We start from the raw sequence: 15,098 nt of genomic DNA on the forward strand, positions 1-15,098 counted from the left end.
GAGCAGACTGGAGCTAGAAGAAGGAAAGATTCAGACAGACAGAGAGAGAGCAGACTGGAGCTAGAAGAGGGAAAGATTCAGACAGACAGAGAGAGAGCAGACTGGAGCTAGAAGAGGGAAAGATTCAGACAGACAGAGAGAGAGCAGACTGGAGCTAGAAGAGGGAAAGATTCAGACAGACAGAGAGAGAGCAGACTGGAGCTAGAAGAAGGAAAGATTCAGACAGACAGAGAGAGAGCAGACTGGAGCTAGAAGAGGGAAAGATTCAGACAGACAGAGAGAGAGCAGACTGGAACTAGAAGAGGGAAAGATTCAGACAGACAGAGAGAGAGCAGACTGGAGCTAGAAGAGGGAAAGATTCAGACAGACAGAGAGAGAGCAGACTGGAGCTAGAAGAGGGAAAGATTCAGACAGACAGAGAGAGAGCAGACTGGAGCTAGAAGAGGGAAAGATTCAGACAGACAGAGAGCAGACTGGAGCTAGAAGAGGGAAAGATTCAGACAGAGAGAGAGCAGACTGGAGCTAGAAGAGGGAAAGATTCAGACAGAGAGAGCAGACTGGAGCTAGAAGAGGGAAAGATTCAGACAGACAGAGAGCAGACTGGAGCTAGAAGAGGGAAAGATTCAGACAGACAGAGAGAGCAGACTGGAACTAGAAGAGGGAAAGATTCAGACAGACAGAGAGAGAGCAGACTGGAGCTAGAAGAGGGAAAGATTCAGACAGACAGAGAGAGAGCAGACTGGAGCTAGAAGAGGGAACGATTCAGACAGACAGAGAGAGAGCAGACTGGAACTAGAAGAGGGAAAGATTCAGACAGACAGAGAGAGAGCAGACTGGAACTAGAAGAGGGAAAGATTCAGAAAGACAGAGAGAGAGCAGACTGGAGCTAGAAGAGGGAAAGATTCAGACAGAGAGAGCAGACTGGAGCTAGAAGAGGGAAAGATTCAGACAGACAGAGAGAGAGCAGACTGGAGCTAGAAGAGGGAAAGATTCAGACAGACAGAGAGAGAGCAGACTGGAGCTAGAAGAGGGAAAGATTCAGACAGAGAGAGCAGACTGGAGCTAGAAGAGGGAAAGATTCAGACAGACAGAGAGCAGACTGGAGCTAGAAGAGGGAAAGATTCAGACAGAGAGAGCAGACTGGAGCTAGAAGAGGGAAAGATTCAGACAGAGAGAGCAGACTGGAGCTAGAAGAGGGAAAGATTCAGACAGACAGAGAGAGAGCAGACTGGAGCTAGAAGAGGGAAAGATTCAGACAGACAGAGAGCAGACTGGAACTAGAAGAGGGAAAGATTCAGACAGACAGAGAGAGAGCAGACTGGAACTAGAAGAGGGAAAGATTCAGACAGACAGAGAGAGAGCAGACTGGAACTAGAAGAGGGAAAGATTCAGACAGACAGAGAGAGAGCAGACTGGAGCTAGAAGAGGGAAAGATTCAGACAGAGAGAGCAGACTGGAGCTAGAAGAGGGAAAGATTCAGACAGACAGAGAGCAGACTGGAACTAGAAGAGGGAAAGATTCAGACAGACAGAGAGCAGACTGGAGCTAGAAGAGGGAAAGATTCAGACAGACAGAGAGAGAGCAGACTGGAACTAGAAGAGGGAAAGATTCAGACAGACAGAGAGAGAGCAGACTGGAACTAGAAGAGGGAAAGATTCAGACAGAGAGAGCAGACTGGAGCTAGAAGAGGGAAAGATTCAGACAGACAGAGAGCAGACTGGAGCTAGAAGAGGGAAAGATTCAGACAGACAGAGAGCAGACTGGAACTAGAAGAGGGAAAGATTCAGACAGAGAGAGCAGACTGGAGCTAGAAGAGGGAAAGATTCAGACAGACAGAGAGAGAGCAGACTGGAACTAGAAGAGGGAAAGATTCAGACAGACAGAGAGAGAGCAGACTGGAACTAGAAGAGGGAAAGATTCAGACAGACAGAGAGAGAGCAGACTGGAGCTAGAAGAGGGAAAGATTCAGACAGAGAGAGCAGACTGGAGCTAGAAGAGGGAAAGATTCAGACAGAGAGAGCAGACTGGAGCTAGAAGAGGGAAAGATTCAGACAGAGAGAGCAGACTGGAGCTAGAAGAGGGAAAGATTCAGACAGACAGAGAGAGAGCAGACTGGAGCTAGAAGAGGGAAAGATTCAGACAGAGAGAGAGCAGACTGGAACTAGAAGAGGGAAAGATTCAGACAGACAGAGAGAGAGCAGACTGGAGCTAGAAGAGGGAAAGATTCAGACAGAGAGAGAGCAGACTGGAACTAGAAGAGGGAAAGATTCAGACAGACAGAGAGAGAGCAGACTGGAGCTAGAAGAGGGAAAGATTCAGACAGACAGAGAGAGAGCAGACTGGAGCTAGAAGAAGGAAAGATTCAGACAGAGAGAGAGAGCAGACTGGAACTAGAAGAGGGAAAGATTCAGACAGAGAGAGCAGACTGGAGCTAGAAGAGGGAAAGATTCAGACAGAGAGAGCAGACTGGAGCTAGAAGAGGGAAAGATTCAGACAGACAGAGAGCAGACTGGAACTAGAAGAGGGAAAGATTCAGACAGACAGAGAGAGAGCAGACTGGAGCTAGAAGTGGGAAAGATTCAGACAGAGAGAGCAGACTGGGTTCAGAAATAGTGAGATTGGAAGAAGTCGCTGAGTTTGAAACAGCTTGACGTGGCGGCAGGAGTGAGATGAAGGTGAGAGAGGGCAGAGAATGTGTGGCAAAGAGAAAGAACGAAAGGTTTAGTGTTTAACAGGGTCAGCCTTCCAGCTCTTTAAATCTCTCTCTCCCTGTCTTGCTCTCTCTATGTCCATGTCTCTCTGTATTGTGCTCTCTCTCTCATACTCACTCTCTCTCTCTCTTTCATACACACACACTCATTCTCTCTCTCTCACACACACACACTCTCATACACTCTGTCTCTCTCTCTCTCTCTCTCTGACACACACACACTCATACACTCGGTCTCTCTCTCTCTCATACACACACACCTGGATATCACAAGGCCATGGCTGCAATGTGTGAAATAATATGCAAGTGACCAAGTCCAAGATCTGGATTCGGACTAAAAAAGGACAGAAAGCACATTACAGGACAGAGTGAACATCTGTGACTTGTCCTGATGCCATAATTAAGCAAGAGTGAGTGCGCTGTTATACTGCACATCCCTGTTACTCAAATGACAGCCTGTAGTAACAATCTATTGCTAGAACTGGAATTTCATGTAAAACCCATAAAAGGCCCAATCAACCATCAGAGAAACGGGAAATGTCCCAGTGCTGTTGTATTAGATATCGGCGCTCATGGAATGCCACTTGTCCAATCAAATTAGTGGACCGGAGCGAACTGTAGTATAACTCTGAGTAGCGCTCCCTACTGTCCACCTGCGGGAGACTGATTTCATTACAGATTAAGTTCAGAGCTTAAAAAGACCTGTATATCCCGGCTGATTTAAAAATGCTATTATGGCTGCTAGTGCATATCGGGTCAGCTTCTCTGATTCTATTCTGATGGAAAAGCATAAGCAGTGAAGCTCCAGTAACTCATTCCTACCGAGGATTTCTGCCCTTCATCCATCACACATTTAGTGATGAGGAGAAATTCTTAGCATTAAATTCTTCTCCTGATCAATTGTTTTCGTTTAGAATGAACTTTCCTTCCTGAGTCCACTGTATGTACTGATGTAACACCACTCCATATGCAACATAATTACTCCATAATTACTATCAATTAGGCATGATTACTCCTACTGCTCTGTATTGAAGGGTTAGCAAAAAAATTTCTATATGTGTGTGAGAGAGAGAGAGACAGAGAGACACAGTCATGGGGAGAGAGAGAGAGAGAGAGAGAGAAAGCAAGACAGACAAAAATAGATATATACATACATATATATATATATATATACATATATATATATATATATATATATATATATATATATATAATATATAGACATAGAGAGCATACCTACAACAGGCATCATGTGTTTCTGAATCATAAGAAATCCATGTGTGTGGAGTGAATAAAACCCTTAACAGATTCAGATTCTGACATTTTATACTAAACATAGCTGCTTTGGGTTTTTTTTAAACTCTGTACCAAAATCTATGCTTTCCAGAGCTGAAAGATTCTTACAAGAGAGCCGTGGAGACCAAGCCTTTATTAATCCTTCTCTTTAATGTTCAGGCCATAAGCACTTGTGCTCAAGGTGATGTACTACATTTGAAAGCAAAACATCAAGCTGTTGCTGAGATATTGCCTCATTTCAGTAAAAGCTGATGCCCAAGCTTTCTATGGACTTCCCATGTGGAAGTATGATGATGATGATGAAGAAGAAGAAGAAGAAGTTGCACTAGTTGCATGCAACAGACAAAACAAAATGAACCTGCTTCATAGGAGAAAGTTGAGCCGCACAAGTCAAAGCAGAGCAGAAAGTGATGTGTGTGTGGGTGTGTATCAGATAATCAGTGGTATGCACTTGTGCAGTGTTATTGGTCTACAGGCCTGATCAGCAGTGAGAATGGGGGAATTGTTTTCACTAACAGTGTGCATGGCTGATTCTCTAACCAAATCACAGCACAAATATCATTTCCTTTTCTTTTTATTCTATTACCTCCTCCACTCAGTCACTTAGAGCGCTGCTTATTGCCTTTCACGGACGTCTGTGTCTGCGCGTGTAGATACTGAATAGATTTCCTCTTTCATTATAGTTCAGTCTACAATGCTTAATACTTGTATAGGATCACACACCACCAAGTCATTCTCTGTCACTAATGATGAATGCATCACTCACGCTACAAGCACTTTTAGTGTGGAGAAACTGATATGAAACTGTTCTCTCCCTTCTGGCTAGTACGATTAAGTGATTTTATATTTTATAAAGGAATATGTGTGCCTGTAATAGCTGGGATGTGTAATAAGTAAGAGAAGCTGCTTTCTGGGGAAGAAAGAGAAGTCTTCATTTGGACAGTGTGTGTGTGTGTGTGTGTAAGAAACTAATATTACAGACATAAGTAAATTTACATTTATGCAGTCAGTGACATTTTCAGGAACACAGAGCATTACAGTAATATGAATTAGGTTACTGCAGGTATTACAAGCCAAACCAAAGGTGACATGGGAATTGTTTTACTTTGAGCGAATTGGGCGTTACGTAAATCATAAACTTTAAATAACTTCCTAACATCATGTTGGCTATGTTTATGTGATTGATTTGGAAGACGTCTTGTCATGCAGCCTAACTCGTGCTTAAAACATGGCTGCTTTGGTAAAGCTGGTCATGTATTACATAGTGGATTAATAGCTGTCCAGGCTTTTCTCCAACTCTTAGCTGTAAGAGTGTGCCCAGATTTTTTGATGGACGAAATGCACAGTGTTGCATTATGCAGTGCAATTCCAGTGTAGGAAAAAAAAAAAGAGTGAATACTCCTCAAGAGCAGACTGCTATTTGCTCTTAACAAATTTCACGACATCCCAGGTGTGAGCCACTCAGACTTTTAAATAACTGAAATTTCTCCAATACTTGGCTGAACTGATTTCCATCGGTCAGGATTACATCATGACTTACCTCTCTTAAAGCTACCTCACGAGGGATCCTCAATCATATTCTTCCCTGCTGCTATTAACGTGAGTAATAAGACATAGAAAGCAGCGCTTATCTTGCTATTTCAAGAAAAGAAAAAAAATGATACAGTATATTGTAGGGAACGTGTGTGTGTATTGTTCAGCATTTTCATTAAAAAGACTGATAACTACAGAGGTCTTTAATGGACAGTGAGGTCTCATCTTCATAGTTCTTCAAGGGCATGCACTTAGTCTCAACTCACTCCTTCTTTTAGAATTTACACTGAAAAAACACCTGCCTAATATAGTGTAGGTTTCCTAAGTGCCAACAAAGGTCAAGGTATGGACTCTACAAGACTTCTGAAGGTGTGCTGTGGTAACTGGCACTATGACATTAGCAACAGATGATTTGAAGTCCTGTAAGTCGCAAGGCTGGTCTCCATGGAGAGAAATTGTTTGCTGAACTTTTCCAGCAACCTGCGCTACAGTAGCTCTACTGTGGGATCGGAGCAGATGAGCTAAGCCTTCACTCCCCACACACATCAGTGAGCCTTGGGAGTCCATGACACTTTTGTTAGCTACTAACCACTGCATACCGGGAACACCACACAAGTCCGGCTGTTTTGGAGAAGCTCTGACTCAGTCGTCTAGCCACTGCCCTTATAAAAGTCCTTTTTTTTCCTGGTTCCAACACATCAACTTAGATAAGTGATTGCTGCATAATACCCCCGCCACTTGACAGGTGCCACTGTAACGAGATAATCAATGTTATTCACTTCACCTGTCACTGGTTTTAAAGTTATGACTGACCGGTGAATGTTTTCACAACTTTGAATAGTATTTTTTACATTTTTGAGGAAGAAAAATCTCCATTCTTATATAGGAAATATTATTAGCTCTAAATGAAAAGTTGCACTTCACTGGATTCCTGTAGCTACGGACATCAAGTTCAATACAACGGACTCTTTTCACTGGTGTTTCCCGAGTGAGAACCAGATTTATTTGATGGCTTCTCACCTCGCCTTCCGGCAGCGACGCAATACAACACAACACAACACATCTCAAAGCTGTGGTTACCAATGAGAAGTGGGCGAAGCAAGCAGCACACACAAAGAGTTAATGAATAAATAACATTAAAACAAACAAACAAACAAAATCGAGTGTGTTTTGCAATTTCCCCCCCTCCACCAACTTCCACTTGTGGTGTCCACGATGATCCGCTTGTTTCAGCTTTAACATTCGGTCCTATTTACAGCCTCTGAACCAGACTCGCTGTGCTACTACATGCTTGACTTGTTTAATGTTCCCAAACAATAGAGCAAAAGTGTTTTTCCTGTTGTATTTAAGGGCAATGTGAGAGAAACAAAGATAAAAAAAAAAAAGAAAGAAAAGAATCACAGCCGTGGCTGTTAATTTAATAGTCTTGTTAACCTAGATCAGCTTCATATCTCTTTCTGCCGTTCTATTTCAGTACTTTAACTGTGTTAATTAGACCGCCGTGTTCTCATTTTGACACTAATAAACAGTAAAACACTGGATGGATTGTGTGCTTTATACACAAGCATTTCACGCTGGAATTTAGTTGTGCTAGCATTCTAGCTAGTTCGGGTGGTTCCCTCTAGTATTAACAGGAAAAACGTCACAACCAGCGCTGACCCAAGAAAACACCACAGGTAAGCAGGACTAGCCGTAAAGTGTAAGGCTGCTGTGGTTCTAAGGGTCAGATGCAAAAATATTCATATTAAGCTGAGCCAGCTTGCACTAGAGTTTACCAGCATTACCATGTTTTCATATGTGTTTCCTACATTCATCACTCGGCTTCTGCAATTCTTCTATATGTTCCTTTAAATATAAACTTCTGACAAATGAATAAATGTAAACTTATAAGAATTCAACCTGTCTGCCTCTGGTGCTCTCCATCTGCCTTTCTTTAGAATCCATTACATTATATTCATCCGCTCTCAAGGCTGCTCCTGTACACCTTTATGCCTTACCTGCGTTGACCTCCAGCAACCTCTTCTTCCTGTGCTGTCGTTCCTGTTTCTCGCGCTCGGCCTTCTCTTTCGCAGCCCTTGCCCTCCTCTGCTTCTCCTCCGCCTCCCGCCTCCTCCCGTTCTCCTTCATCGCTTGCTGGAGGGAGTTAGAGAAGGAAATAAAGAGAGGGATGACATTGAGATGCTGAAAATCAGACAGACGAATAGACAAACTCGCCTGAATCTAACCCACATAGCAAAAGAACATTTGTTCACCAGGGAGCACGCGATCATGGACAAGTGCAGAGGGGAAGGAAAAGATATATAGAACATCAGATAAAGGAAGAGGACAAATAAAAGAGGAAAAAACACTGAAGACTGAAGACACTCTTGAAAGGGACAGAGATCTCTCATACGTTGTCAGAGTGTGACTAAAACATTTTCAAGAAAATTGGAGGCGTAAAAAGACACCTTTTTTCTTTCCTATTATTAGTTGGAGAAATTTGTTAGAAAGCATCTTTTCTTCCTGAGGCCTAGTTTTACAGGTGTGAGAACACAAGAGGGGAAGAAGGAGAGGGAAAAAAAAAAAGAAGTGAAAAACATCAATAGGCCAGTCAGAGTGACCCCGGCCTTCCACCATGTGCTCTCTTCCCCACTTTTAAACCACTCTCGAAGCCATCATGGATTCATTCTTAAATAAGCAAAAATGGCAGAAAAACATAAAAGGAGCTAGGAACAGACCTGCAAATGTCCAAGAGGTGACACACACTGAGCAACTTCACACATGTAGGCTTCATAAAAGCCCTTTACAAGCACATAATGTGAGTGTCATTAGGCAAATCTACAGCAAAATTTACTTCCGAGAAGATTGAGAAAGCATAAGATTACTCTGACACCGTCGCCCTACTTTAAGGGCAAGAAGGGCCATAATTACTTTATTTTTGCATTTGCACAGCAGCTGATGTAAAGATTTTGGATGTGCGTTCTGCTTCCATGAGGACATACAGTGCTTTTCCCCGCTCTCTTTGAAATGTACATCTTATCAAGGCCTCCTATTCCAGTAATGCACTTCAATACCATTTGCTCATCCTTCTCTAATAGCTGACTGCATGAGTGAAAGGCTCTAGTGCACTCCTCTTAGGTATATATTTACTACAAGGCTTAAAGAAATGCAGACTTCCAGGCTTATAGTTTTATTTTATTATTTATTAAGCAGGATATATGTGTATTGACATTGTGTATGGACGTAATATAACATATTTGAAAAACGTTAACAGCGCTTATTCCCTGCAGCTCGGTTATGACCATAGTCTCCCACTATCGCAGTAAATCCATAGGAAGCTAGAGGATGCTGGGAAAGATGCCTGCAAATCACTTTAAAGCAGCTTTCCTGTCTCCAGCCCTGTGCCTGTGCCTTGCACTCACCTATCTGTTTGAGCATTTTCGTTCGAATTAGAGCGAGAGAGCGAGGGGAGCGCTGAAGTGTGAAAGCACAGACAACATCAATATTAATATAAGGGGGAAGAGAAATGAACACTCTGGAAACACACTGTTTAAGGGGGTCAGGCTTAAGGACAAAAGATGCCAAGGTGTTTATCAGGAGACAGCTGCAAAGTTACAAGTTAGCATTCAGTATTTATGAGGTCTTTATAAATCCATTTAAAAGGCATTCAGTATTTATAATGCCTTCATAAATCCATCAATAACTTTAACACAGCCATATGCTGACCTGAAACATGTCCTAATCTTTTTTTATCAACCCAATTACTGTTATTTTTTGTCTTTAAACTGAACAAAATCAAGATCCTCATACGTTTATCAACACGTTTTCAGGTCCCTCCAGGGCTCTAGGCTGGTGGAATGGAGATGGCAGCAACGTGTGTTGGCCGACTGATTCATCAATCCAGAAACACTTGACAGAGTGGCTCTTATCCAGCAGGCAGAGAGTAGTTGGGGTCTGATCTGGCCGACATGGTCAGTGGTGTGGTGCTCACAGTGATAGCCACACTTGCCTCAAGCATCAGTAAAGTGGAATGGCTAGAGGCCATTACACTGCAGTGGTCAAGAGGCTTCTGTAAACCTTACCAAAGTGATGAGATCCGTGCCATTCTTTTTTTCAGCCAATATTTTTGCAGTCAGTTAATAATAATGCTAACTATGTAACCAGAATTTAAGTACACTTGACTGAATGGTGAATTTTGTCCTGTATTTTATCATTAAAGCTATTACCAAGGGAATCGTACCTCAACATGCTGAATTTGTTTACCCAAACATGTGGGTGGTGCTAGAAACAATACAGACAATTAACTGGCTAGAGGTGATAATCATCACATAAGTCAGAGAACAGGTGTAAATGGCACAGCAACTGTCTGCAGTAATATGTAATATCTGCCAACACTCCCAAGGAGTACAGCTTTAAGCTTCATCTCAGGCCCTGTTTACAAATCAAGGGATAATTTTTGAGAACATATGTATACCAAGACGTTAGCAGCAGATCCTTTAAATCCTTTAAGTTCTTATGTCGAGCCTCGATGGATCGGACTCGTTTGTCTAGCACATCCCGCACACGCTCGATCGGACTGAGATCTGGTGAACTTGGAGGCAAGTCAACACCTTGAACTCTTCGATGTTTTCCTCAAACCATTCCTGAACAATTTTTGCAGTGTGTCTAAAAGAGGACAATGCTATTAGGGAACACTGGAACCATGAAGAGGTGTACTTGGTCTACACTAGGTAGGTGGGAGGAGCCAAAGTAACATCTGCATGAATGCCAGAACCCAAGCAGAACATTGCTGAGGGCATCACCATGTCCATGTGCCATCTCTTCCACAGGTAAGCGACATAACATGCACATGGCCGCCCACATATATGTGATTCATCACACTAGGCCACCTTCTTCCATTGCTCTGTGGTCCAGTTCTGATGGTCACGTGTCCACTGTATGAGTTTTCAGTGGTGGACAAGAGTCAGCTATGCGGCCCCATACGCAGCAAGCTGTGATGCACTGTGTGTTGATACCACAGCCAGTATAAGCTTCTACAGCAATTTGTACTACACATGCATCAGCGAGCCTTGGGTTTCCATGACGCTGTCGCTGGTTCACCGGCATAATAATTCTACGTGTTAAAAGTTACTCAAATGTTTGACACAGTATTTACACATTTCCCTCACACATTAATCAGATGTGACAGGGACCAGTGTTTGGTGTGTTTTAGATAAAATAATCTGTTGAGCAGGGCTATCCACCGTCTGTCTCTCTTCCCACTCATAAGCGCTTGTCAGCCACAAACACAGACGAGCCTTCGTAGTTGACTGAGTGCAACTCTGAAGTGCACATACAATTCCACTCTATTCCACGTTCACTCGAGCCTCTGTAAAGCCGAGCCCAGCAGCTACTGGCACTGACACAGGGATGATTTTCAGAAGTGCTTGCCTGTGGGCTATTTTGCTTCTCTGCCTTTTTAGAGAAAGTCTGTAATGAAAATGCACAAGCGCTCTTCAAAGATAAAAAACAAACGTAGCTTTCAAGATACGTTTAGCATCACTTAGTGAGTTCAAACTGCTATTAATTAGCTGGCAGGTGAGACAGAGTGTATTGTGCTCATACACACATACATTGTGCATCTGCCATGCATCTGCCATGAAAACGCGTTTTCATCAGTTCTCTTAAATTAAAGAGTCTAAATTAGATTGTAAACAATTTCCAGTTTCTCCTTGTCAGGTTTCAGACTTGGCAAGTCTGTTTTTCTGTTTAACTAAGCTAAAAACAATGAATTTAGTCATTAATCCAATCATTTATCACAGATCAGCTCCACCCATTCACTTCACAGTGCATTAGCCCCACCCATTCACATTATAGTGCATTAGCCTCACCCACTTACTTTATAGTATATTAGCCCCACCCATTCACATTACAGTGCATAAGCTTCACCCATTCCCTTTACAGTATATTAGCCCCACCTATTCACTTTATAGTGCATTAGCTCCACCCATTCACTTTACAGTATATTAGCCCCACCTATTCACTTTATAGTGCATTAGCTCCACCCATTCACTTTACAGTATAGTAGCCCCACCTATTCACTTTATAGTGCATTAGCTCCACCCATTCACTTTACAGTATATTAGCCCCACCTATTCACTTTATAGTGCATTAGCTCCACCCATTCACTTTACAGTATATTAGCCCCACCTATTCACTTTATAGTGCATTAGCTCCACCCATTCACTTTACAGTACATTAGCCCCACCTGTTCACTTTACAGTGCATTAGCCACACTTATTTACAAAGTATTAGCCCTGCCCACTCACTTTACAGCATATTAGCCCCACCCACTCACTTTACAGTGTATTAGCCCCGCCCACTCACTTTACAGCGTATTAGCCCCGCCCACTCACTTTAGAAGTAGCCATTATTTGTCACATATACATTACAGCACAGTGAAATTGTTTCTTCGCATATCTCAGCCTTGGAGTTTGGGGTCAGAGCGCGGGGTCAGAGCGCAGGGTCAGCCATGATACAGCGCCCCTGGAGCAGAGAGGGTTAAGGGCCTTGCTCAAGAGCCCAAAAATGGTAACTTGGCGGTGCTGGGGCTTGAACCCCCGATCTTCCGGTCAAAGCCTTAACCACTTGAGCCACCACAGCATATTAGCCCCACTCACTTTACAGTTTTATTCCCAAGCACTACCAACCACTTTATAGTAATTTAACCCCATCCAGTTACGTTACAGCAGTTTAAGGTACAAATATACTTTGTCACAGGTACACACTTTCACACAGCGGTTATTGGAGAAGTATTGTTCACGTACTTGTGCATCTTATGTACATCTGGCATCCAGCAGAGCCGAATGTTTAGTCAATTCATACACAGTGATGTTAAACAGACTGACGAGCTCAGATTCTATTTAAAACTGCTGTCATACAGAGATTGCTCAATATTTGGGTGATTCTCACGAAACCACTGAAACACCACGGCACTAACGATTTTAAATATAAAATGTGTAATTTAGTAATATAAAAAAGCATCAGAATAAAGACAATACTGTTCTCTATCTTGCACAATGTGTAATTTCAACATGAGAATGAATTATTTTTCTATTTTACTGCATTTTCTGCTGAAATTCTCATTACCGCAACGCGTCCGGCTGTGTCGGAATGTGTGTTATGATTTAATTTAAACAAATTAACATGAAAAAATTTAGAAAAAAAATAAATGGATGTTCTACTAGATTATTCTAGATGACAGAAATTTTTTTTTTACTGAATATTCATGTATAATAATAATGGAAAAAAGTAGGAAAATGATGTGTCCATGCCTGATGTTCTCATCCTCCGCAACACTTTTTGAGGACTGTTTAAACACACAGACAGAACGTAAATAAAGTTTGATTATAAGTGATGGAGTACATGGGACAGTTACTTCAAGATGGTGAGCAGGTAAGATCATCTTTTTATATCTCTCCAGTTAAATGTTAAATATTCTATTGTCAGAATGTTAACACGACTTTTTGATTCTCATTACGGAAACAGGGAGTTTTCTACATTTTGAAAATTTTTAGAGTTACAATTTCTTTATGAAAATGTACTTTATTAAGGTCTAATTATATGCATTGAGAAAAAATTAGTAAAGCCATCATGGTTTCTCTATAGTTAGCAAAACATCCTGAGGCACCTCCTCCTCCGCAACACCATTCTCATACACCGCAACCATTTAAGGCCAGCTGTGGTAAAGAGAACTTTAAATGTCTCTTATGAATTTAATATTAATTTCAAATTTCCTAAATGTTGATATTTTGCTTTATGATTTGTTTCATTGTAGACAATCAGCAAGTGAGAAAAAAAAAAAACTTTAGCAAAGGCCAGGGTGACAAAGTTCGGGGAAAAATTCTACAGAAACCCAGAACTGCTGGAGGAGTACAGAAGAGGGAGAGAGAGAGAGGTTAGGTTTGGAGATGTTACAGCAGGTGGAATTAGCAAAAAACACCCTACAGTGTTAGGAAATGTACATGAGAGTACACACACACACACAGAGTAAGCATCAAGTCTACATGATGATGTACACATAAAATGTTTTTCCCCCATGTTATGAGACTAATTTAATGTAATGCTTTCTTTCCGCTTCCAGGAATCAAAAACAAAAACAAACTGGTAAAATGAAGAAAACTGAAGAGCTGACTAAGAAGCAACATGAAAAGACAAAAAAGACAGTTATTTTTCAGTGCCGTGGTAAAATGCTTCATGTTTTTAAGGTAAACGTTAAAATGTTGTCCTGTTTATTCCTCTTTTAATGTTTTTCTTAATTTTTATTTTTATTTTTGGCCTTTGTATTTTTGAAGCACTGGACAATAAAACTGTTTTGAGCTTGAATGCATGATTGTGCAAATATTATCTGTTTCTTTCTGCATTATCTCAGACTAGTATACAAGTCTCAGTACAAATCTCAGACTACTATACTTAATATCATTACCGAAATAATTAACCTCATTACCGAAACCTATATATCATTACCGAAACTCATGTTTATTAGATGTTAATTGAATTAATAGAGATATAGTACTCTGATTTTAAATGCATGTGCAGAATCTTAAAATGATGTTCTCTCAGGTTTGTCATATTTTAAAAAATGGTTGTAAATTGTGGACGGTGTTGCGGTAACGAGAGAAATCAGTCAGAATTTTAAAAAACTGTTAAATTAAAAATAAATATTATTTTAGAACTTCAAGTAACTGTTCTTGACTATTAATAATCCATTTTTAAAACCGTGAAAATCTATTTGCTTTTCTATCAGTGTTAATGTTTTCACAGTGTTGCGGTAATGAGATTTTTTAGGACTTAAGGTGTTAAATGGTAAGTAAAAGTTTTAAACTTAATGTTCACAAACACTCCAGACTTTGTTCTTAATGTCTGTAGAGAAGCCAATATAATGTCAATAGAGAAGCCAAATTTTCATGTTTGAAATTTTTAAAACCAAGATTTCGTGAGAATCACCCATTTACTAATCTAGAAGAACCAGAAGACCGGCACTCACAGCGGGCTTTAAGAGGTTTCAGAGGATTGAAAAATTTCAGACACTAACTGTAATAGCAAAACCCTTAGCATTACTACTCAGTAACACTCTAGAGTAATTTGTAATTATACAACCAGAGATGTAATCTTAATTTGATTAGCCAGTTACAGACAGTGTCACGTGGTACTACATTATTTCCAGCATTTACATTAGGTATTGTAGCACCCAGATGCTTCACATGCACAAGTGATATATGCAACCACCATCTTGCGTATGCATACTTAACAGCAAGGATGAATTAACCTTGACCCTGTTCGGGCATGTTAAAGCGGTCTTCTCCGGGATCGCAGAAATGAACACTATTCAGAGCAGCTTGCAATTGTTCAAAATTAGTTTCTCAGATTTGGGCCAAGATATGTCATGTGACATCATGACAACACCACCTCAGCATAATCCTGGAGGGTCTGATTAGCCCTTAGTATGTATATTTTACCCCTTCCAGTCACACTGAAGTCTGCAGCTGAGTTATTGGAGTGAAAAATGTTACTATAAGCAGTTAAATGTTGCTGTCAGGAA

The 15,098-nt window shown here is 41.2% G+C and overlaps 1 protein-coding gene across 3 annotated transcripts in view; it reads right to left on the reverse strand.

Moving 5' to 3' along the window:
• Positions 1 to 15,098, reverse strand: part of diaph3 (diaphanous-related formin 3) — a 323,559-nt gene that overhangs the window by 74,024 nt on the left and 234,437 nt on the right. For all 3 annotated transcript variants that reach the window (XM_058400944.1, XM_058400942.1, XM_058400943.1), the window contains one exon: positions 7,537 to 7,672. In XM_058400944.1, the coding sequence (XP_058256927.1) occupies positions 7,537 to 7,672 (136 nt within the window). The remainder of the gene's footprint in view (positions 1 to 7,536; positions 7,673 to 15,098) is intronic.

Source organism: Hemibagrus wyckioides, linkage group LG10 (assembly GCF_019097595.1).
Source record: "Hemibagrus wyckioides isolate EC202008001 linkage group LG10, SWU_Hwy_1.0, whole genome shotgun sequence".
NCBI lineage: Eukaryota > Metazoa > Chordata > Actinopteri > Siluriformes > Bagridae > Hemibagrus > Hemibagrus wyckioides.